General features: G+C 48.2%; 1 protein-coding gene across 6 annotated transcripts in view; it reads left to right on the forward strand.

Annotated features, from left to right (window-relative positions):
* TET3 (tet methylcytosine dioxygenase 3) overlaps positions 1 to 25,196 on the forward strand; it is a 120,888-nt gene that overhangs the window by 78,752 nt on the left and 16,940 nt on the right. For all 6 annotated transcript variants that reach the window (XM_028741116.2, XM_028741117.2, XM_077931228.1 and 3 more), the window contains 6 exons: positions 1,677 to 4,386; positions 13,732 to 13,822; positions 17,604 to 17,697; positions 18,348 to 18,556; positions 22,560 to 22,710; positions 23,666 to 23,755. In XM_028741116.2, coding sequence (XP_028596949.2) covers positions 1,677 to 4,386; positions 13,732 to 13,822; positions 17,604 to 17,697; positions 18,348 to 18,556; positions 22,560 to 22,710; positions 23,666 to 23,755 — 3,345 coding nt within the window. The remainder of the gene's footprint in view (positions 1 to 1,676; positions 4,387 to 13,731; positions 13,823 to 17,603; positions 17,698 to 18,347; positions 18,557 to 22,559; positions 22,711 to 23,665; positions 23,756 to 25,196) is intronic.

Raw genomic sequence — 25,196 nt, forward strand, 5'->3', positions numbered from 1 at the left:
TTTATATACAATGCTACGCCTGCTCCCTTCCTGTTTGGTCTATTCCTTTTGAACAGGCTTTAGGGATTGTAGGTGGCTGTAATGGAGAGAAGAGAGTAAACTTTTCTTCCATAGACTTGCTTAAGTTAACATATCTTAGAACCTAAGAGCATATGCTGCATCAGGACAGTGGACCATCTAGACTAGCACCCTATTCTCACAGTGGCCAGCCTGTGGGAAACCCATAGGTAGGATTCAAGCACATGAGCATTGCTTCTTCCAACTGTAGAGGCAGAGCATAGCTATCATGGTTGTAACCATTAGTAGCCCTTTCCTCCATGAATTTGTCTAATCCTCTTTTAAAGCTGTCTTGCTTGGTGGCCATCACTGCCTCCTGTGTCAGAGAGTTCCATAGTTTAACTCTGTGCTGTGTGAAGGAGGACTTTCTTCTGTCTGCCCTGAAGCTTCCAACCTTCATCTTCTCTGGATGTCCACAAGTACTAGTGTTATGAGAGAGGGAAGAAAACTTTTCTCTTATCACTTTCTTCATGCCATGAATAATTTTATAAACTTATGTCATGTCACATCTTACTTTCTCTAAATTAAAAAGTCCCAAATGCTGCAAACTTTTATTGCAGGGGAGTCTTTGTATTGTAATGGTTTTTAACCAGAGTAGCAGTGGTGTTTAGGCCCGTTTTGAATGGCTGTGAGGGGTCAAGGAAGCAGCCTTGAAGGCTTGTGTTAACTTGGATTAAAGGATATATTGACTAAGTATCTCTGTTTAAGGGATACAGTTAACACTATCAAAATGTTTCCCTAAAACGAGATACTTAGTCAATATATTCTATTGGGCAACACTACTAAAATAGCAGGCCTTTCTCCTATGTGTTCATATGGATGGTGCTACTTGCATAAAGCAATAGCGTATAAGGAAATGAATGTCAATTGAAGAATTCACCATATGTACAGCAATGGCCTTTCCTGGAATGGTGAGATGGGGAAGCACTTACCTGGGTGCTGAATTTTCTGGCTGTATATTTAGAGCAGTGTTTCCCAACCTTGGGCCTCCAGCTGTTTTTGAACTACAACTCCCATCATCCCTGACTAGCAAGACCAGTGGCAAGGGATGATGGGAATTGTAGTCCAAAAACAGCTGGAGGCCCAAGGTTGGGAAACACTGATTTAGAGCACCACCTTCTTCCTAGTTGAGAGGCTCCAGTTGGAAGAGTGAGAACCCAAGTGGCGCATACAGTAAGCCCACAACTTACAGAGGGGTTACGTTTTAGTTGTTGTTGTTGTTGTTTAGTCATTTAATTGTGTCCGACTCTTCGTGACCCCATGGACCAGAGCACGCCAGGCACTCCTGTCTTCCACTGCCTCCCGCAGCTTGGTCAAACTCATGTTAGCTTCGAGAACACTGTCCAACCATCTTGTCCTCTGTCGTCCCCTTCTCCTTGTGCCCAGCATCAAGGTTTCCCAACATCAAGGTTTGGAGATCACACCTAAAGCCAACATTGTGTATAGTCAAAACTCATTGAGTTTATGGCGGATGGGATTGCCAAAGCTTTCTGTTTGGGGCAACCCAGTCAGATGGGTGGGGTTCAAATAAAAACATCAACATCACCAAGATGCTGCTTGACTCTGGTTTGTTTGCTTCACTAGAACTCATTCTTTCTGTTTTTCTTCTCTTGTTTCAGACCGGTTTGGAGTGCAATTCGGTTGATGGACCCAAAACAGGCCAAATGGAAGAAGGGCCATTTAGCCATGTTGAAGAAAGAAGGTTGAGCGAGGACCATCTGCCTGGCTTGGCCAATGGAGGAGGATCCCAAGCCGCTGGAAGAGGGGCCATGCTGATGGAAACCCCTGCATGGCTCAACAGCTCCTGCGCTGAGCAGAAAGCCAACTGGGAGAGGCTGCCATCTGCCCCAAGCCAGGGAGACTCCTCCAGCAATGCCAACTTGGAGGGCGCTCAGAACTTGGTGGATTTCTCAGCAGCGGCAGAAGCAGCCATGTCTTCACACGGGATGGTGCCTCTGCGGTCCCCTTCCTTGCTGAGCATGCAGCTGTATGAGAAATTCAACGCCGAGATGAATCGCAGCAGTGGGGTAGACAATGACCTGGCAGTGCCTCTTTCCGGCACCTGCTCTGGCAACGAGGACCTGACTGCTCTCAAAGCTGCTCTGAATTATGCAAAGCATGGCGTCAAACCACCCAACTGCAACTGCGATGGACCCGAGTGCCCAGACTACCTGGAGTGGCTTGAGAAGAAGATCAGATTGGCCACTGGAGAGGACCAGAGCTGCATCCCACAGCCTCTCAGCCAGGAACACCAACCCCCCTTAGACAATGGTGCTAATCATAAGCTAATGCCTGCTACAGAAGAGAAGGAGGCTTCGTGTTCCCTGGAGGCCCTCCCTCTTACGGAAAATGCACTGAATATTGCAAAGGAGAAGAACATCAGCCTCCAGACAGCCATTGCTATTGAAGCCCTCACACAGTTGTCGGCTGTTCTTCCTGAGCCAGCCCAAGAGACTCCTCCCCCTCCTCAGAGTCCCTTGCAAGCCATGGCATTCATCTCCAAGGAACAGCTGGAGCAGCCTTCCCGTTTCCCGGCACACAACCACCCCAACTCGGTGCTATCTGAATCCGGTGCTGAGCTGTACCAGAGCCAGGCCTCGAAATCATACATGAGCCACAACCTGCTCCAAGCTCCTGCATCATCAGCACCATCTTCCTGGCAGCAGGGAGCAAAGGTTGCTCAGGATATGGCCCCCTATTGCCTTGATCGCAACAATGGACATCTGGAGCCATCAGAGCTGTTCCCCAACTCCTCCACCCCGCAAAAAGTGGAGTTCCCCGAGCAGTGGGGTGATGAAGGCAAGCTGAAGAGCAGCCTATGGGGCCTGCATTCCAACACCCCTCCTTCTCCACTGGTGAGTGATCCCATGGCTGAGCTGGAGCAGCTACTGGGCAGCGCCACGGACTGCATCAAATCCGTGTTCAAGCGACCTGAAGCAATGCCTGGCAAAGCCAAAGCTGCCAAGCCAAAGCAGGAGCCATTTGCCCAGAAGGACGACAGCCCCAGCTACCCCAAGGCAGCCTCCTCCAGCCCACAGCTATCGCAGCTCCTGCAGGAGACGAGCTTCCACAAGAAGACCCAGAAGGCTCTGCAGCACCACCTCCACCATAAGCGCAGCCTTTTTGTGGACCAGAAGACACCTCCGGGAAGCCCCCAGGAGCAGATGCCAAACTGGTGGGCTCCCAGCACCCAGGCCCAGCCACCACCACTACCAAAGCCATCAGAAAAGCCTGTCAAGGAGAGGAAGAAGAAGGTCCAGCCTGATAAAAATACTCCAGCCAAGCCGCTGCGCAAGCAAGTCCAGATCAAGAGGTCCAAGCAGAAGGATGCTCAGCCCCTCTTCCTCCCTGTCAGCCAGATCAGCTTGGAAGGACTCCGCTCGGTTGCCACTCCAGAGCGTCCGAGCAAAGAGATGCCGCCTGAGCAGCTCCTGATCTCCAGCACCCCTCCCAGGCTCCTGCCCCCTCTTCCCATGCCAGCCAGCCCTGCAGAGCAGTCTCCATTGCAGAAGTTACTTGAAAACAGAAGCCCGGCTCCCAACACTCAGGAAACATGCTGTCCCAACCAGGAGGAGAGCCATTGCTACTACCCTGAGAACTCTGCATGCAACACGGCTTCCCTTGCCGCTCCTGTGCCTGGCTTTGCCCCTTGCTCATCCTCTGTGGCCTGCAGCAATGGGCACGAGGAAGCCTTCCACAGGACTGCAAACCCCGCAGACCACCCTCTCTTCGCCCACAGTTCCATCGCGATGGATGACAAGCTGGAGGAGCTGATCAAGCAGTTTGAAGCGGAGTTTGGAGAAAATTTCAGCTTTCAGAATTCTGAGCTTCCTGCCCCACTGCTCCTTGGGGATGGGCCACTTTCAGCCCCCCACCCTCCTCCTCCTCCTCTGCCCCCATTGTCTTCTCTGAGCCATTCTCCAGAGCCCACGGTGGGCTTAGAGGCAGCTCTCCAGCCTCCGGCTAGCAAGGACTGCCCCCTGCCCCTGACAGGTGCTGCCAATGCGGGTCACAAAACGTTACCCCTCTTGCCAGGGGCTGGGCAGCCTTTTGAAAACCCTTTTGCAGCTCGCTCCCCTAAGCAGATAAAAATTGAATCTTCTGGTGCTATTACCGTGGTGTCCACCACGTGCTTTTACTCTGATGAAAACCAAAACACAGATACCGCTTCCATGGAAGGGACACCAACCAAGGATAAAGTGCCGCTCATGCCTACTCTCAGTGGATTTCTGGAATCTCCCTTGAAGTACCTGGACACGCCAACCAAGAGCTTGCTGGACACGCCTGCCAAGCGCGCTCAAGCAGAGTTCCCAACTTGTGACTGCGTGGGTGAGTCATGTGATTTCCCTGCCCCCTTGTGTCTTGCAAAGGAATAATCCTGATTTCTAAAAAACGAAAACGAAGTTTTCCCTTTGGTGGGTTTCAGAAGAGGCTGTTTGTGTCTGTGCGCGCGTGTGCACATGTGCGGAGTTGCATGGCATTTGCACTCTCCACATCAGGATTTTGAGCTCTTGCAAATAATGCTGAGGCTTTCTGTGTTAACTCTGGCACAAGTTTGAAACAAAAATGAATCTGCAGCACAGGTGTATTGCCAGTCCCTTCCAAAGGATTACTTTTCACAAAACAACTAGCTGAGTCATTTTTACTGACTGCTCTTCTGGTAGGGTAATGGGGCCTAAACTACGTGTATCTAAGTCAGTGACCATCACCACACCTTGTAGCAGTGAGTTCCCTCAGTTAACTGTGCATGAAGTGAATAAGTGTTTCCTTTTTATCTTCTTCAGAAGCATGGGACTTGTTGCATTTAAGGAGTGCAGGGGCACCCTTGCCATCATTGAGGAAGCTTTAAAAAAGTTGTTTGCACACAATAAGGAACTGTAAGGCCATGTTTCCTGCACAGCATCTGATGGTAGGTGTGGGGTTAGCTGTATGGGAAAAGAGCCTTCAGCTGAGTACAGGTGAAGGGAAGGGCCCCATAGGGTTTTGAGCTGGCAGCTCTGCCCTTTCCTACATCTTCCATTGATGACCCCTGCAGCAGAGGTTTGGGCCCCAGATTGTGGGTGCCCAGCAGCTCATGCATGACATGATGTCTTTTCGTCACTTGCGTCACCATGTGACGCCCACTGCCTTGCCTCCGCTGGCTCTCCGGCGTAACGGCAGTGACTGGGACAGGAACTTTGTTGGCCCCATGCAGATGGTGCCTATGTCATGCCATGTGATGTCACACACGCAATGTTTTGGGGTGCCTTTGGGTTGCCTGGCTGGGTATCTGGGCCCGCCAAAGATGGCACCTATGCCCTTCAGTGTGGTGGCTGTGAGCTGAATACACCACATGGAAAAGTCAGCTCTTTGTGCTGTGCACATCGGCTTTCTTCATATGGGGGAGAAATAATGCAATAAAGGAGAAGGCAGCCAAGAGGAGTTACTAAGGACTTATGCCATCAGCTGCTGGTGATAAAACCAGACGGCGCTGCATGTCCATTATTGGTCGTTTGTCTGGATGGCTGCTGTCCAGCTGAGATTTGTTTTCTCTTTCTCTTGGCACTGGGCCACAAAGATGTGCTTGGAATAAAAATTAGGGTTGGGTGAGAAAAGGGCGGTGGTGGGGGAAGCAGGAGTTCCTTTGTCCCTCAGAAACCTTCAAGTCAGCGACTTCCAACTTTGAAAGTGCTTTAACCCCTGTGGAAAGGAGCCTATGCCAACATGGCACACTCCCAGGGGACCATATGGTGGGAATTGTAGTCCAAAACATCTGGAGGGCATCAGGTTGGCAAAGGCTAATGTAAAGTTTGTAGAGCACCCGCCATGGGCCAGATGTTGTACTGGGCAAGTTCTGAAATATCTCCAAACTCTCTTGCTATGGCCGCCACAATGTTTGAAGAAGCTGCACTTGGTGTGATCTCCACCAACACCGTTCATTATGTAGCAGAGAATTCTGATGGTGGCCACAGGTCTCAGCCCACTTACTGGCCTTGTGTCAGTTGTAGCTAATGTTGGTCCCTTCAGATGTTGCTGAGCTGCAACTTCCATCACCCCAAACCTTTAACCAGGCTGCCTGGGGCTGATAGGAGTTGGGATCCAACAACATCTGGAAGGCCTAGCGTCAATCATCCCTGCCTTTCATAGATATAATATATAAATGATGTTGGTTTTCCTTTACCATGGCTATGTGTTTAGTTTGAATTCCTGCCCCATAGTGAAGTATCGGCTGCAACTATGGGGTGTGGGGACCTGTGTGTGGTCAAGGCCCAACAAATTCATAAGCTAGCCTTCCTAAGCATGTTCAAAGTTATCTGTAAGTTACCAAGTGGCCAAAACTGGAATATATGGTGTTAAGCCTTCTAGCTAATAGCAGCAGCAGCAGCAGCAGCCACAGCAGCAAAAAAAGCAATTCTAGGATACATGTTGCTACCATTGGCTGTTCTCAGCGGGGTTGATAGGAGCTGAAGCCCAACTACATCTGGAGGGCATCAGTTTGCCCATCCATGCTTTGCATAGAATCATAGAATTGTGGAGTTGGAAGGAATCCCAGGGGTCATCTAGTCCAACCCCTTGCAATGCAGGAATAACAGCTAATGAATCCCCGACAGATGGCCATCCAACCTCTGCTTAACAACGCCCCCCCCCCAGTGAAGTGGAGTTCATTCCACTGTCAAACAGCTCTTACCTTCATAAAGTTCTTCCTAATGTTTAGTCAGAATCTCCCTTCCTCTCATTTGAATCCATTGGTTTGGGTCCTGCCCTCTGGAGCAGCAGAAAACAAGCTTGTTTCCTCTTCCGTGTGACATTCCTTCAGATATATGAAGTTGGCTGTCATAGCACCTCTCAGCTTGTCTCTTCTCCAGGCTAAACAGACCCAACTCCCTCAACTGTTCTTCATAAGGTTTGGCTTCCAAACCCTTGATCATCTTGATCACCCTCTATGTCTCAGCCAGCCTCTCTGGCCTTCATGCTCTTGTGAATATCTTTTGTTTGTATTTTTACATATATTGATGTCTTCCTCTGCCAGCTTCCTCTTGCAACCTCTCCAGGCAGTGATGCTTTCAGAGGTGCCACTGAAATTCCCTTCTCCAGCTGTTTACAATGAGCCTATCTGTGTTATCCTGCTAAGTCTCTTGGAATATTTTGTTATACAGCAGGTCATACACCTTCAATTTGGTGGGGGAGTGGCTTTTCAGGTTAGACCTTCAGCCCTGCCCTGGACCCAGTCCAGTAAGGCTGTCCTTAGCTTCCCAACAGTATTAGCAGGTATAGGCAAACTCGGCCCTCCAGATGTTTTCAGACTACAATTCCCATCATCCCTGACCACTGGTCCTGTTAGCTAGGGATGATGGGAGTTGTAGTCCCAAAACATCTGGAGGGCCGAGTTTGCCTATGCCTGGTATTAGGCTCAGTTTTTTCCACCTGGAAAACAGGCATAGTTTCTTCCTTCCTCACTGTATTTTCAGAGGAGTAATGAGCTCATCAAGTTTTCCCCCCCAATCTGAAAAAAGGCTCAATGAAGGGATTTGATAATGAGTGCCTGGTTGAATCAGGCTGTAAATAGCTATGTACCTGGTTGCCAATGGTGAGTAAGAAATTTTTGCAAGTGACCAGTGAGTGGACCTGGGCCAATGCCAATTGTTTTCTTTTAGGGTATATCTTACTAACTTAAGGATCTCTGGGCAGGTGGGCTTGCAACTTTTGTGGACTTGTTTGCAAAACAATTTTACTGTTTTAACAGTTATAAAGCCATCTTACATGTTGCTATGTCACTGATTAACTGATCTTTGGCTGGCCACTAGTAGCTGAGATCAGGCCTTTAGGTCAGCATAGACCAACCATGCCGATGCCTTTGCATTTCCTGCCCTAGCAATGGAACTGGCCAAGATTTAAGGATTTCTGTTTTGGGTCTCTTGCTATTTTAAAGTAGCTTGGCAACTGAGCCAAGTGTAGTCTGGCCAAAGCCAGTCTCCATCAGACTTCAAAGAAAAGACCAGCTGTGTTTACACCCAACAGAGGGCAAATCCTTGCAGTCTGCGACAGTGGAGCAAGTCTCACCTTACTGGAGGGTTTGGTTGCTTTTTTGTTTGCTTGTTTCAAGAACAAATATGGGAAGAAGGAGATGGTGCTTCTCAATTCTGGAAAGGCAACACCATAGGTGCAGCTTCCAACAATTGCCACAAAGCTGAAATCATGCTGCACCTAGGTTGGTGGCTTTTGCTGAATTGGTTTTGATGAGAGCCAAGCACCAGTGTTCTAAATTCCCAGGTAGGTACCAGGCGCATTTTGCTGCTGGCACAGGTCCAATCATGACTACGTGGAGAGTTTGGGGCACCAGGCTGGCAACTGAGCCAACTGACTTGCATGCAGTCCTCCATCATCACGTCAAGGAAAGTAGGTGCAGGGCTGAGTACAGAGATATTTGACTGTGCTGCAGCCTCTCCACAGGCCACCCAAAGGGAACTCACAAATCACTGTTTAAAAACCTCTGCCTTGTTCCATAGTTAATATCATTTCCATTTCCACTGTGTGTGTTTCTCTGTCTTGCATACTGGGACAAGTGAATTGTTGTAAGAGCAAGCTACAGTCAATCAATGTAGTTGAGATCATAAACATGTAGAATTGTAGCATTGGAAAGGACCCCAAGGGTCATGCAGTCCAAGCTCCTGTGAATCAACATCTTCTTGTGGTGACCACAACATAGGTCTAAAGCGCCATTTAGTGCCCTGCTTATATATCTGAGTTTCTAACACCACCAAGCTTGATTCAGTCAGTTAGGATTGCAGGAGCCTTTGGTTACAGATAGGTAGCCGTGTTGGTCTGCCATAGTCAAAACAAAACAAAATTCTTTCCAGTAGCGGTTGATGGACTTCCATTTCATGCGGTGCCTTTGGTGTGATAGTTGACTGAAAGGGACTGTGAACCCCCCAGGACCTGCTAGGGCTTGACAGCATGAACTGTCTTTTCCATTTACTCTCGGAGTCAAAGGTATGGAAGGTATCAAGTGGTAGTTTCCAGGGCTTTACCTGCGACTCTGCCAGCAGAATTGGGCCTTGGACTTGGACTTACACTTGCACTGTTGTTTCTGAGGGGAAGAGAGTGGCATAGCGGTGAACTCAACCCAAGGTGGGGACTCTTGTCTTTCCAGGTATGAAGTGGTATGGTGTCCCAAAAGTCCACAAGCTCATAGAATCGTAGAGTTGGAAGGGACCTAAAGTGTTGTCTTAGTGATGTATGGAAGTGAGAGCTGGACCATAAAGAAGGCTGATCGCCGAAGAATTGATGCTTTTGAATTTTGGTGCTGGAGGAGACTCTTGAGAGTCCCATGGACTGCAAGAAGATCAAACGCATCCATTCTTAAGGAAATCAGCCCTGAGTGCTCACTGGAAGGACAGATCGTGAAGCTGAGGCTCCAGTACTTTGGCCACCTCATGAGAAGAGAAGACTCCCTGGAGAAGACACTGATGCTGGGGAAGATGGAGGGCACAAGGAGAAGGGGGTGACAGAGGACGAGATGGTTGGATAGTGTTTTCGAGGTTACCAGCATAAGTTTGACCAAACTGCGGGAGGTAGTGGAGGACAGAGGTGCCTGGCGTGCTCTGGTCCATGGGGTCACGAAGAGTCGGACACGACTAAACGACTAAACAACAACAACAAAGTGTTGTCTAGTCCAACCCCCTGCAAGGCAGGAATCACAACAAAGAATCCGACAGATGGCGTTGGGTCACTGTTGCCAACTTGTGCATGAAATGGATGAGACAGAGTGGGCCAAAATCTGATCCATGGTCAGTGACCTTGGAACTCCATTTATAATAATAATAATAATACCTTTATTGTCAATGTACAACCTGTGTACAATGAAATTAACCAATTTAAGCTCTAGTCAGGCCTCCTCCAGCTGCTCTCCAGCTTTTTGGGGCTACAGCTCCCATTAGGACCAGCCAACATGGGTTTGCCATTGTTCTGATGATCTATGAGAAGCTGAAGAAGCCCTAGTGGCAGGGCGGTGAGGGCTGAGGACCCTGATTTCATTCTGTGTAATGTGTAACACTGGCCTGACGTGCTCCTAGACCAGGCATAGGCAAACTCTGGCCCTCCAGATGTTTTGGAACTACAATTCCCATCATCCCTAGCTAACAGGACCAGTGGTCAGAGATGATGGGAATTGTAGTCTCAAAACATCTGGAGGGCCGGAGTTTGCCTATGCCTGTCCTAGACCTCTGACAGCTGCTTTCAAGGGGCTTGCAAATAAAGCTTCTTGAGCCCTTTTTGGCATTAATGCAGTGTCAGATGGGAAAGGCTTGGTCTGATGGACCAGATTGGTGTAATTAAGCCCGAAGGCACAGGTGGCAATGTTGCTGTGGCTTTTCACCATCTTTCTAAGACCTGCCTTTTCTCCCAGGCCAACTAATACTGCCTTAGGTCCAGGTGCTTTTGTACACCTCATGGTCTTAGTGCAGTAACGTTGTGTTGTAGTGTATGGAATTGCTTTTAACTGACCTTGGTCTGTTGAACTACCTTTATATTGTTGCACAACTCTTTGGGGCTTCTGGTGAAAAATGGTTTATAGATTCTATGAAATAAATAAATCAAATAAAAAATAATAATAACTTCCATGAGTAGCCTTGTTGGTTTATTTGAAAAAGATCCCAAAGTCATAGGAGAGCAATAAATTGATTAGGACCAAGTGAAATGTCACAAACAACATGATCATTCTTTCTGCAGGATTTTTCTCTGTGCTGTTTTGGTTGGCCCCAGACTGTTTTAACGGATCACCTTTAATTAAGGTTTAAGGATGCAGTCCTAACTAGGGCTGGGCGATATCTGCTTTCCAACATCGTAATATATCGCCAACTAAACTTCACGATGTGGTGGTATATTATGATGTCAGAAAGGAGATGGGGAGGAAGAAGACAGTTGCCAGCCCGGGATGTGATTAGCATCATCCTGTGCAGCTTCTGCCTCTTCCTGGCAAGGCTGGGCAGGTGATACTACCCTGGGCACTACCCACAGCAGCCAGGGCACCACATGGCCTGGCACTGGAACTGCCAGCCGCAGCTTGCCCCAATGATAGTCTCTCATTGTACAAGCGGCGGCTACCACAAACCACTGTTCTGCTCTGTGCAAGGAGGAATGGAGGGAGGAAGCGGCACTCACATGGCCAGGGAAATAAATGAAGGCACTGGCTTACAGGCAGGCAAACCCCACTCCTGAGGTCAGCGGTTGGGCTGTGGGGTGTGTGTGTGGGTGTGTGGGTGGGTGTGAGCAGGGCCACAGATTAGTGATACATTGTCTGATTGGAAATTATCGCTCTTGCAATTTTAAATTTAAACCAGTTTCAGGCAACGTATCAATACATTGCCCAGGCCTAGTCCCAACCATGTCTACTTAGAAGTAAAGTCCCATGTAAGGGAGCTAACGCCCAGATAAGTGAGGTGAGGATATTTGCAACCTTAGTTAATTAACTGGTGAAAGCAGTTTCAGCTGAGAGAGGCTACATAAATAGCTAGCTGTTGCTATTCTAGTTCCAGTTTGTTATTGTTATAAATACAGTGGTACCTTGGGTTAAATACGCTTCAGGTTACATACGCTTCAGGTTAAAGACTTCGCCAACCCAGAAATAGTACCTCGGGTTAAGAACTTTGCTTCAGGATGAGAACAGAAATCGCGCGGCAGCAACGGGAGGCCCCATTAGCGAAAGTGGTGCTTCAGGTTAAGAACAGTTTCAGGTTAAGAACGGACCTCCGGAACAAATTAAGTACTTAACCCGAGGTACCACTGTATAACATTATTTTATTAGGAAACAGAAGATATTGGCAGCCATCCTCTTTTTCCATCAATGAGTTGTATTTTTTGTTTACTAAATTGTAGGTTATCTTATGACAAAAGGACGCAGGAAGGGTAAATCTCAGCTCCCAGCTAGTTGGTATGGGATTCATTAGAACTGGCTTATTAAGATGGGCATGTGGACCATTTGGGAGCCTTTCAGAGATGCAGAGCTGAAGGCATTCCTGTTTTTCAGTCAGATACCTTTGTTGTGCTCTGTGGAAACAGGAAACAGAAGCACTTTGTTTTCAGAGCTGGGAGGGAAGGAGGAGAAATAAGTTTTGAGCTCAAGTCAGGGTTACCATTTGAGCAGTGAAGAATTTTGTATTTGTAGCTTACCTTAATTACTAGGTCAGCAGACCCGAGATCTTAACCAGAAGGGCTTTCCCCTGATCTTGCTTAGGGCCTCTAGATGTGGCTGCACTTTTGTCTGGGGTTGCAAATATCAGCCTGGGACCAGTCCTTTTTGCTACTCCAAGTAGGTGAGAGGTCCCTGCCGCTTTAGGATCTCTTGCATGTTTCTTAAGGCATTTGAATGAATATCATGAAATACACAGCAGTATTGCAGAGGGAGGATGCACATCTTTTAGCTTGTACTTTTGCTTCTTTGACACCACTTATATATAAAATGCCACCAGCTCTCAAGGAGCCGACAGGGAGAACAGGTCATTTGCAGAACAGAGAATGACAGTGCCATGGCAGCTAACTTACGGTTAGTTTCTTTATTAAGGAAGCAGAACAGAGAAAACACTGAGACTTCTAAGGGTTGCTGCTAACTAGATCAGGCATCCCCAAACTCGGCCCTCCAGATGTTTTGGGACTACAATTCCCATCATCCCTGACCACTGGTCCTGTTAGCTAGGGATGATGGGAATTGTAGTCCCAAAACATCTGGAGGGCAGAGTTTGGGGATGCCTAATCTAGATGAACCATTTGCCTGGACTGGATTGTAACTCCCCCCACTCACACTCTAACCCTCTGTGTCAAGCACCTTCCTAAGGGACCTGCCTGGCTCTCTGCTCTGTGACATGCAGTAGATGCCTTGTTCTGGGAGTGGGGGGGGGGGGGCTTGCAGTCTGTCAGCAGAGAAGCTGTCAGGGTGGCTCTGTGGTGGAGCTGCCAAGTCTGATTCCTGTGGGCACTCACCTCTCTTCCATTTGTGGAGGCAGAGCCTAGCCATTGTGGCTAGTACCCATCTCCCTCCCCTCCCTGATCAGGCTTGGAATTGAGCTTGCAGAAAGAAGCCACAAACAGCAGAGTTCCCCTCTTACTTGGAGAATTAGTATAACGCTTAGCCTGTTCTTGATGATGTCTCGGGGAAGAGAACAGAGTCAGGTGTCTCCCACAGCTTCCCCTATGAAACTCCAACCAGCCTACCTGCCTAATTGACCTTGCTGCTGTGGTGGCAGCAAGGGATTAGCTGGGACTGGAGAACCTCCAGCCAATAACCTCCAGTTTTTGGACTCTGTCAGCCTCAGCCGGCCTGGCCAGTGAGTCAAGAGAATAGGAGTTGTAGTCCAGCAACATTGGAGGGCACCAGTCCTCTACTCCTAGAATAAAGGAAATTTATTTCTTTGAAAATAATTTTAGGCCACTTTTGAGCATAAGCTTCACAAAATAGTTTGTAACTTATCATGTTGTGTAAATCACAGTGCAGTTTAAAATCCCAGTTGTGTTTTGGTGAGCTGTGCTTCCGCTCTCTCCTTCCCCCCTCCCTCGTTTTTGCAGTTTCAGTGGGGCATCTGACCAAGGTCTTCATTCTGTCCACCTTCAGCTTAACAAACTTTCAGTTACACCTGTTCCCTTTGCTATAAAAAGGCAAAGACACCGAGGTGAAATAATTCACCTGGTTTTGTTTTTAAACAGAGCAAATAGTGGAAAAAGACGAAGGGCCCTATTACACCCACCTGGGATCTGGACCAACTGTGGCAGCCATCAGGGAACTCATGGAAGAACGGTAAGTTGCAAAACATGTGCAGTTTAAAAAGATTTCTTCTCTTTTCTCTTTTAAAATTCTTGCATCAACATAGATAACCTTCAACACTTTGATTCTGTGATCACCGTTGTTGTTGTTGTTGTTGTTTAGTCGTTTAGTCGTGTCCGACTCTTCGTGACCCCATGGACCAGAGCACGCCAGGCACCTCTGTCCTCCACTACTTCCCGCAGTTTGGTCAGACTCATGCTGGTAACCTCGAAAACACTATCCAACCATCTCGTCCTCTGTCGCCCCCTTCTCCTTGTGCCCTCCATCTTTCCCAGCATCAGTGTCTTCTCCAGGGAGTCTTCTCTTCTCATGAGGTGGCCAAAGTACTGGAGCCTCAGCTTCACGATCTGTCCTTCCAGTGAGCACTCAGGGCTGATTTCCTTAAGAATGGATACGTTTGATCTTCTTGCAGTCCATGGGACTCTCAAGAGTCTTCTCCAGCACCATAATTCAAAAGCATCAATTCTTCGGCGATCAGCCTTCTTTATGGTCCAGCTCTCACTTCCATACATCACTACTGGGAAAACCATGGCTTTAACTATACGGACCTTTGTTGGCAAGGTGACGTCTCTACTTCTCAAGATGCTGTCTAGGCCTGTCATTGCCCTTCTCCCAAGAAGGAGGCGTCTTTTAATTTCGTGGCTGCTGTCACCATCTGCAGTGATCATGGAGCCCAAGAAAGTAAAATCTCTCACTGCCTCCATTTCTTCCCCTTCTATTTGCCAGGAGGTGATGGGACCAGTGGCCATGATCTTCGTTTTTTTGATGTTGAGCTTCAGACCATATTTTGCGCTCTCCTCTTTCACCCTCATTAAAAGGTTCTTTAATTCCTCCTCACTTTCTGCCATCAAGGTTGTGTCATCTGCATATCTGAGGTTGTTGATATTTCTTCCGGCAATCTTAATTCCAGCTTGGGATTCATCAAGCCCAGCCTTTCGCATGATGTATTCTGCATATAAATTAAATAAGCAGGGAGACAAAATACAGCCTTGTCGTACTCCTTTCCCAATTTTGAACCAATCAGTTGTTCCATATCCAGTTCTAACTGTAGCTTCTTGTCCCACATAGAGATTTCTCAGGAGACAGATGAGGTGATCAGGCACTCCCATTTCTTTAAGAACTTGCCATAGTTTGCTGTGGTCGACACAGTCAAAGGCTTTTGCATAATCAAAATTTTTTTGCATGATCACCGTAACTCCCTATAAAAGGGAGCCAATAGGAAAAGGGTGCAGGTGCCCCATAATTTTTTTAAAAAGTTTTTAAAACACGTCTTTTGGGCAGAAGAGGTATTGCACAAAACAGCTGTGTTAAAAATAGAAATTTTCCCTTGTCAGGTATAGGAGGTGGGGAAGGGAAAGGGAAAGGGAAAGGGAAAGAAAGTAAGAATAAGGTTTTCATGCAAGTGACTCAATCCTTGCCTGACTTGGAGTGACACAAATCTCCTGCGAAGGAGAGGCGCTGCGCTGCGCGGAGAGGGAGAACTGCGCAGCGCCCATCAAGCGAAGCTGGAGGAGGAACTGAAGGAGACCCTTCTGCTCCTCCCCCGGCTTCGCAGAACAGGCACCTCGCTTCCATAGCCATGCGTCACCTCTCCAGCTGGGAGAGGGTCGCGGGGCTATTCGTTAGCCCCGCGCACGCTCCCCCAGCTGGAGAGGTGGCACGCGGCTAAAGAGGCTGCTTCTATAGCCACGCGTCACCTCTCCATCTGGGAGAGGGTCGCGGGGCTATTCCTTAGCCCCACGCAAACTCTCCGGGTTGGAGAGGTGGCGCGCGGCTAAAGAGGCTGCTTCTAAAGCCGCACGTCACCTCTCCAGCTGGGAGAGGGTCGCGGGGCTATTCCTTAGCCCTGCGCACACTCTCCGGGCTGGAGAGGCTGCTGCCATAGCCGCGCGCCACCTCTCCAGCCGGGAGAGGCGGCGCGGGGCTATGGCAATACCCCCACCTCCCGCAAAAGCCCACAGGAGCCGCGCACCCTTTAAGGAGCACGCGGCTCCTGTGGGCTTTTCTACGAGGAGGGAGAAGGGACTGATTGGTGGCGTCAGTCCCTTGTCCCTCCTGAGGAAAAGCCCGCAAGAGCCGCGCGGAGCTTGTGTGTGGCTTTTGGGAGCTTTTCCTGCCTGCCTCCCCCCTGCATTCGCCCCATAGGACGCACACACATTTCCCCTTCATTTTCAGAGGGGGAAAAGTGCGTCCTATAGGGCGAAAAAGACGGTACTTCACCTTGAGCTCCTTTGAGAAAACGGTGGGATATAAATACAATAAAATAAATAAATAAATAAATAAAGTCCACATGAGTTTTCTGAGAAGGGAGGAGGGAGCATGCAGCTTGTTTCTCATCCTCCAAATCATGGTTTGGAGAATTGTCTGAAGACTGCCATGTTTTTAAAAAGGGAAGGTTGGGCTGAGGCTCACATCCTCTCAGCATTAAAAATGTAAGATGTTCAGGTACTTCTGTTAATTGTTGCCAGTAGAAGTGTTGTCTCCCTGGCTCATCCAGAAGGTCATTTGAATTTTAGGTATACCATACAAGAAAGAGGTGCTTTCCCCACTATTGTTTCCATTGAGGAGTTTTGCCCAGGCAACAGGGAGGGTTAGTGCTGCAGACTGCTTGCAGGTGGGCCGACACATGTTCAGACTGATTAGGTTACTCCCCTGCAGTTGACTCATAGACTGCTGAAGAAGCTGAGTCACCTCTAAACACATTGCCACTGAATCACCACCGCAGGCAGCACAACCAGGGCTGGGAGGCTGACGATCCTAAAGGCGGAGGTGGGAAAAGAACCTCTGTGCATCAATAACTGAGATGAAGAACAGCTCCCACGCTCAGTGAGTCCTTTTGAGAAGCACGTCTTCTGCAGTAAAGTGAAATGCAACCTTTTCCCAGTGAATAGCAAAGCCCCAGTGTGTGACCTCCGGTATCCTGGAGATACTGCTCTTTGGGAAGGTTGAGTTGCAATTAATAGAACTAAGGTAGGAAGTTGTATTTGGCTGTCTCTTAGCTATGATGCCCCGAAGCACTGGGATGGCAAAACAAGAACCACACCAAGCATTTTAGAGTACATGTTGGGTGAAACATACACAAACCAGTCCTGGCTTTCATAAGCCTTGCACTTGCATGTAGCCTCCCTTTGCTCTTCCTTTCACACAAGCAGCTGAACAAGTCATCTTTCATTTCCTAACCACAGCTTCCTGTTGCATCCAGACTCCTAAACTATGGTGAACAGCTCACAAACAAGCTAGAATATTAAACCATGGTTTTGAAGTCAGCTTACTATCCTGGCTAGCAGGGCTGTCTTAAGCATATGGGGCACTGGGATGCAAAGATCCGCCCGGCACCTGCCTCCCCATGTTGCCCAGTCCTAGGCACGCAGGAGGGTGGAGTCGGCTGGTCGTCTCAGCGTCTTGCTGGCTCGGTTGCCCCTGAACTTGCAGCACAGAGCCACTCGCAGCAGAAGAGCCCACTGCGGCGCTCCGACTGACGGGTGGGCTCTTCCCCGGACTCCACTCTCGGGCCCCAGACTCTTGGCCTGCCACCCCTGAGATCCCAGCGCCCGGGTGCCCCGCACCCCTAGCACCTATGGGTAAGATGGCCCTGCTGGCTAGTTTGAAAGCCATTTGGCAAGTGGAAGCCCAACCCATCTTGTAATCTTTCTCCAGTCTTTCAGAAAGAGGTTTCACTCAGATAGTCCTCCAGAGCAGAGCTCTCAGTCATGTGCCCTGTTTGTCTTCCTAATGTTGTGACTTTTTCAACCAGGTATGGTGAGAAGGGAAAAGCCATCAGAATTGAAAAAGTGATCTACACAGGGAAGGAAGGAAAGAGCTCCCGCGGCTGCCCCATTGCGAAGTGGGTAAGTGGCTGCCCTCCTTTCCCCTGGCATTTAGCATTTATCCCAGAAACCTGGCCGAATAGCAGTTCCTATGCAGTCACTGCCGGCAAACAAGAATGTTCCCAAATTCTGCCCCAAAGACCCTCAATAACTCTCATTGCAGGAATAGTGGAAGGAAGATACAATTTCATAGTGGTGGTGGCAGTGGAGGAGGAGGAGGAGAGGGGCAAGGGCTCTCACCTAGGATGCCACTTCACTCCAGTTGCTTGGGCATAGCAATGGAGAAACGCTTCTACAGCCCACTTATTTTCTTTCCAGAGGGATCCGGCTGGCCACCGTGGGAAACAAGATGCTGGACTGGGTGGGCTTTTGGTGGTCTGATCCAGCAGTTAGGCATCTCTTATGTTCAGGCATTGATGTGGAGACTGTCACCAGGCAACAGAAGGGCAGCACTGCCACGCCAGGGCAGTCAGCAGCAACTGCAGTTCCTTCAATTGTGTGGAAAATAAGTCTACAGTGTGCCACTTTGCCCCATTAATGTTGACTTCTCTTTGGGCAGTTCTGCCCAGGAGGCTGGGCAGCATCACTCTGGCCCCGTTGGGGGAGGATGGCAGGGTGAGGTTGGAGGCTTTATTTTCCTTAACCAAGCAAAACCCTCTCCTGTTTTCCAGGTCATCAGGAGGCACAACTTAGAGGAGAAGCTCTTGTGCCTGGTGCGACACCGTGCTGGTCATCACTGCCAGAATGCTGTCATCATTATCTTGATTCTGGCCTGGGAGGGGATCCCTCGTGCCCTGGGGGACACCCTGTACCAGGAGCTCACTGACACCCTCACGAAATATGGAAACCCCACCACCCGGCGATGTGGGCTGAACGACGAGTAAGTTCCTTGAGCCCTGGCCAGGCTGCTGGAGACAAGAGGCTTGTGGGACACAGCATTTTCTCAGAGATCTTGGCCGGGAGGAGACAAAGCAGCTAACCACAGCCCTGTTCTGCTTGTGTGTGTGTGTGTGTGTGTGTGTGTGTGTGTGTTTATTTGCCCATGGTTTACTCTGCAGTATGAAGTTTGCCTCACTTTCCTGAGCAATGGAGTTGATTTACTGAAAGTTTCCTTGGACTTGGGGAGAGGCGGGTCCTTTATTGACTCCTGATTTCTGCTTCTGACGAGGTGAACATGTTACCTCAAAAACTAACAAATTTCTCCCGCTTTCCCTCCTCCCTTCTCTCCCCTGACTACCGTTGATTAGGGCCCAAATAGAAGATCCTTGGGTCCATATGAAACTTGCCCCCTCCAGGCCAACATTTTGAGCTCTTCCCTGCTTAAAATTATCAGATTCAGTGATAACGGGAATTGGCAATCCTTTTTTAAAAACAACAATCTTGACATGAGACAGGGAATACTAGAATCACACCCTTGGAACCGCCCCCACCAGCGCACTTTTACCTTCTGGAGCTGTTGTGCCAAATGGGCCTTAACCCTCCCAAGCAAGGCAAAGGGTTTTTTAATTTTTAAGTTCTTTGCCTTGCTTACCAGCTCTGGGAGGCTCTCATAGGAATGTGTGAGACATCATGAGAGCCTCTCAGAGCCCACATGAGAGCCTTCTAGTAAGCAAGACAGTAAGCAAGACAGAGATAAAATAAAACTTTATTCGCATTGCAATGTAATGTATACATTACAGTATACGCAGAAAAGGAAATTTGATATAAGAGCACAATTTAAAGTCCTGAATCAGCTGTCAGTTAGTGGCCCTTATTCTGATTGCCCCTGCTATGAACCTAGCAACCTTTGCTGTTATCTGCTCATTTTGATCTGATAGAAGAAAGGACATTGTGGCAGTGGTTGAGCGCCCTGGGATGGTTAGTACGAGTGGGGTGATGATCTCGTTCCTCAGGTCTTTGTAGAGAGTGCAAGACAGGAGGACATGTGCCGCTGTTTCGGTGCTACCATCTCCACAGGGGCAAAGACGTTTCTCAGGCGGGATCTTTTGGAATCGACCCTCAAGTACCGCAGATGGCAAAACATCCAGTCTTGCAAGTGTAAAAGCACGTCTGTATTTTGGGATAATAAGTTTGTGTAGATATGGGGCCAGAGAATCAAAATGGAGAGTGGAAAATGAACATACCAAGGGCAGAATTTCCTTATAGTGGCCAGGTTGTTCTGATGCTCGATATCTTTTAGACGTTGACCAATTAGACTGTTTGCATTAGTAGGGCCCATAGTGAGTAGGTGTTGTGGGGATAGGCCGCAAGAGTAAAGTGTTTGATAGACGGTTTAAAGCCAGGCACTTTTATGGGAGTCTTGAAGTACTAGGGATAGTAAACCGGGGAGATTTGAGTTTAGGCGGAGCCAGAAGTTAAGAGTTCTTTGCCAAGTCTGTACTTCTACTGAAGGGAGACTGGCCTCCAGTCTCAGTGATGTGTTTGGGACGCATGGCAGTACAGAAAAAATTTGCCTTAGAAACTTTGATCGAACTGCTTCCAAAATGCTAAGGTGGTTACCAGTCCAAATCTGAACCCCGTATAGTAGCTGTTGCCAGGGGGTTTAGCTTAGAAGACTTCTAGGGCTGATGGTATATGTTTGCCACCCTTTGTATGGAAAAAGCAAGTCAAAGTCTTGGCACTTTGGGATGCTTTTTCTTTTGCACATTTTGGTGTGCTCCCCATGACCCCATGGACTGGAAGATAAGGCCCAAATATTTGAAAGCTTTGACCTGTTCAATTGGCTGATTGTCCATACACCAACTGCGGGGCCTATATTTTCTTGAGAAAACCATAACTTTGGTTTTCTGATAGTTTACGACCAGGTGTTCTCTCTGGCAATACACTGAGAATTCTCTCAGCAATCTTTTTAGGCCTATTTTTGTTTGGGATAAGAGGACCGCATCATCAGCATATAATTGTACAGAGATTGGTATTGAGGCCAGTTTAGGGGCCTGGAACTCTGGAGATGTTAGCCACTGGACCATGTCATTTATGTATAGGTTGAAGAGTGCCAGGGCTAAAATGCATCCTTGCTTGACTTCCTTTGTGGCTGGTACAGATCCTGTAAGTTGGCCATTTGTAGAGCAACGCACTTTCAGCACAGTGTCTTTATAAAGGCAGTTAATAAGATCTTTTGTCTATGCTTGAGGTGTTCAGTTTAGCCCATAGTCTTACTTGTGAGATTGAGTCAAAAGCAGCTTTCAAATCAATGAAAGCAGCATACAGCACATCGCGAGATTGCTTGGCGTACTTATCTATGAGGTGGGCTAGGACGAAGCAATGGTCTATGGTAGATCTGCCTTGCCTGAATCCTGCTTGCTCTTCCGCAAGGATAGCCTCAACATCAATCCAGTGGATTAATTTATTGTGGAGGTGTTTTGCATATAATTTACTAACTATAGGTAAGAGGCTGACAGGTCTGTAGCTGGCCGGATCCGAAGTAGGGCCCTTTTTGAATATTGGGATGATTACCGCAATGGCCCAGCTGTCAGGGAGTAAACCAGAAGAATCAATGTGAGAGAATATCGCCGCAAGCAGATGTGTCCACCAGTCAATATTGGACTTCAAAAGTTCTGGGGGCAGGTGATCAATGCCTGGGGCTTTATTGTTTTTTAGCTGTGTAATTAGGTCTTTTACCTCAGTCGTGGACACTGGGGGCCAAGCTGGTAAGTTTTCTGGAGATACTGTTGGGTGATTAAGCTGAGTATCCTGGTCTACGAAAAGTGAGCGGTAGTACTGCGTCCATTCTTGGGGTTCGACAGTACAAGTTGGCCCTCTCCATGCTCCAGTAGGCCTGATATGGTACGCCAGAAACAGGATGTGTCCTTGTTGTGCGAGGCCTTTATTAGGCTGTACCAGGCATTTCTTTCAGCTCTGCAAGACAGAGAGCTTAAAAGCTCTTTCTGTGCTGGGGAATACCCTGTACAAAAATAGCTTTTAAGCTCTCTGCATTCTGTGCATTCAATTTGTGCAGTTTTAGCTAGCCAGCCTTCAGCCAGGTAAAGTTGAAACCGCACATGTTACCTGTACACAATAAATTGTTACCTGTACACAATAAATCGTAGCTATGTGTGTTTGAACGGGATGCGGGTGGCGCTGTGGGTAAAAGCCTCAGCACCTAGGGCTTGCCGATCGAAAGGTCGGCGGTTCGAATCCCCGCGGCGGGGTGTGCTCCCGTTGCCCAGTCCCAGCGCCTGCCAACCTAGCAGTTCGAAAGCACCCCTGGGTGCAAGTAGATAAATAGGGACCGCTTACTAGCGGGAAGGTAAACGGCGTTCCGTGTGTGGCTCTGGCTTGCCAGAGCAGCGATGTCACGCTGGCCACGTGACCCGGAAGTGTCTCTGGACAGTGCTGGCCCCTGGCCTCTAGAGTGAGATGGGCGCACAACCCTAGAGTCTGACAAGACTGGCCCGTACGGGCAGGGGTACCTTTACCTTTACCTTTATGTGTGTTAGAAAGCTCCCATGATTATGAACACTTATTTAGAGAAAAGACAATAAGATTTAAGCTCATTAAACTATTGCAACATATTAGCCACTGATAAGACAGATATACATAACAGTTAACACACTACGTTGCAAGCACATTAAAAGTTAATCTTGGGAATAAACTTCACATCACATTAATATGAGCACAACCCATACCTCCCACATTATCGGAAAGGAAAGAAAAGGAAATCCCCTTAACTGCTTTATAAGTCAATGCTTTTTAGAGGTCAAGTGTTGGTTTATGGTTGTGCTCCCTTGATGGGCACCTCCTGGTGGGGGGATTTGGCCTTCCCAACTCATTTGTGGTTGACACCTTTAGATTCAGTGGGTTGGGAATGACAAGAGCACAGGTCAGTAGCTCCATTTGGCTGCTGTGGACAGCATCTGAAATGCCTTCCTTTGTATTCATTGCAGCCGGACCTGTGCATGTCAAGGCAAGGACCCCAACACCTGTGGTGCCTCTTTCTCCTTCGGCTGCTCTTGGAGCATGTATTTCAATGGGTGCAAATACGCTCGAAGCAAAACGCCCAGGAAATTCAGACTTCAGGGAGACAACCCCAAAGAGGTTAGTGAGACACCCACCCACCACCACGCCTCCCTTTGTTTTGCTTGTTCATTTTTCAAGGGGGATTAGGGCTCCAGGGTTCACCAGAATCTCTTAAGGGGAAGAGCAATGACATGGGATTCTGGCAAAGTTCATGTGAGACTTCCCCAAAAGTAGGCTGACCAAATACCTGCTTGCATTTGGTCAAGCAAGTCATTGCTTCCTTCTTGTAAACGTGAAAGGGCTGGAAAATAGCCTCTACAAACCATACCAAAAATAAGTGGATGGAAAAAGTTTTGGAATTTGTCCTAATGGCAAAAATATTTAAGAACTAAAGGAGGGGGCTGCTAATAGGGAAAGTGCGTCACGAATTGTAACCATTGTACTGATTACTCCAGAATGAATTTCTTGTTTCCTCATTTGAAAGGTGTTCACAGTTCTTATAAATAATATAGGTTACTGATCACTATGGATTGCATCCAACTAAGTTCTACTCAGAGTAGATCAAGTGAAATGAATGAACCTAAGCTTGTCATGCCCATTAATGTTGGTGGGTCTACTATGAGTAGGACTGGCATTTGGCTACAACTCTATGATGCTAGCTTTTAATATTTGGTAGAAAGGATTGGGTCTGGGTGAAACGCTTGGAAGTATTACCCCTTGTTTTGGAAATGTCCTTGCTGGCACTAGTTTTTGATGCAGCTCCTTTGAAATGCTTTACTATGGATCCATTAAAAAAAGGTGAAAGGGTTAGAGGCTGTTGTCCTGTAGAAAAGCCCCTGCTTTGAGTGCAGAAAGTTGCAGCCTGAATGAATCTCTGGCATCTCCCATGAAAAAGGATCACAGGCAGTGACAGTGAGGTAGGAAATGTCTCTGGGCCTCAGGGAGATGCTGTTGGCTGCTGGGCATAGGCTATTGAACTAGGTAGTCTGACTCAGCAATGAGCAACTATGACTCTCCCAATCTCTCCCTGCAGGAAGAAGTTCTCAGAAGAAGCTTCCAGGACCTGGCCACAGAAGTCGCCCCACTTTATAGGAGGCTGGCACCCCAGGCCTACAAAAATCAGGTACCTGGAATGGCCCACTGTACAGCTCTGGTTATTCTTGTGCTGCTGATTTAGGTATAGATCCCAGTGGTTTTCAAACTTTTTTCTTTGAGCCATATTTCAGAATAAAAGTTTGCTTGTGCCACACTGAATTTTTGGCCAGGGGTGGGGTGGGGACCAGCTTCTAGCAGTGCTTGACTGGTAACATTGAACACATCTACTTGATATGCTCATGGGACATCCAGAAAGGATAAAACAATTCAGCTACATAAGAACATAAGTCATTCCAAAATATTATTATAAAGCACCTCTTTCATAGGTACCCCACAGTGAGAGGGTGTGAGCTTGCAGCATTACTTGATGCTCTCATGTTAAAAGATAGCTATCAATATTCTGCAATAATGATACTATACAATCCTGAAATGTTTAAATGTTTCTTTGATTATCCTCAAATCTTCCCACCACGCTTGCCATCCTCTCCTGCTGGTGTGCCACAGCCTTTAAGAACCATTGACCTATACTGGCTATGAGGCTGTTGCCAAGGTCCGTTGCAGGAAATGCTCTGATTCGTTGCATACTGGTTTGACTGGTTTACAGCAGTCTTTGCCCAGCCTGCTATCTTCGAGATGTTGTTGGAACTCAAGTCAGCTCCCAAAACATTGGCCAGCACTGCCTGGGGCTGATGGAAGCTGGAGTCCCAGCAACATCTGGAGAGAACCAGATTGGCACTAGAAGAAATATTGAGCAAACAAAAGATAGAGCCCAGGGTGGGGCTAGGTAAATGAAGGTTCAGGTCTTTGTGTAATCATAGAATTCTAGAGTTGGAAGGGACCCAAATGGTCACCCCCTTCAGTGCAGTCTTGTTTTCAAGGACAGTCCAGTCTTGGACTGCAACTCCCATCAGCTCCAGGCAGCATAATGTTGGATTCCAGGGCAGATGGGAGGGTGGCTCTGGTGGCTGGGGCTGATGGGAGTTGGAGTCCAAAATGTCTGGACAGCACCGGGTTGAGAAAGACTGCAGGAGTCCATTGAAAGTGTGGGTGTTGCTTTTGTCTTGGCACTCAGACTTTAGCCCTTTGTCCCTTTACAGCTCTAACAAATGCCCCCCTCTCCCAGCTTGTGGAAAGCTGTCCCAAGAGAGTCATGCCTAGCCTCATCTTTGCCCACTTTTAGATTGGAGGCAGGGGCTTTTACCTTCCCCCAGCCTTTTGGTCTCTTCTAGTGGTGTGGGTGGCGCTGTGGGTAAAAGCCTCAGCGCCTAGGGCTTGCCGATCGAAAGGTCGGCCGTTCGAATCCCCACGGCGGGGTGCGCTCCCGCTGCTCGGTCCCAGCGCCTGCCAACCTAGCAGTTCGAAAGCACCTCCGGGTGCAAGTAGATAAATAGGGACCGCTTACTAGCGGGAAGGTAAACGGCGTTCCGTGTGCGGCTCTGGCTTGCCAGAGCAGCGATGTCACGCTGGCC

The sequence above is a fragment of the Podarcis muralis genome, chromosome 7 (genome assembly GCF_964188315.1).
Source record: "Podarcis muralis chromosome 7, rPodMur119.hap1.1, whole genome shotgun sequence".
In the NCBI taxonomy this organism is placed as follows: domain Eukaryota; kingdom Metazoa; phylum Chordata; class Lepidosauria; order Squamata; family Lacertidae; genus Podarcis; species Podarcis muralis.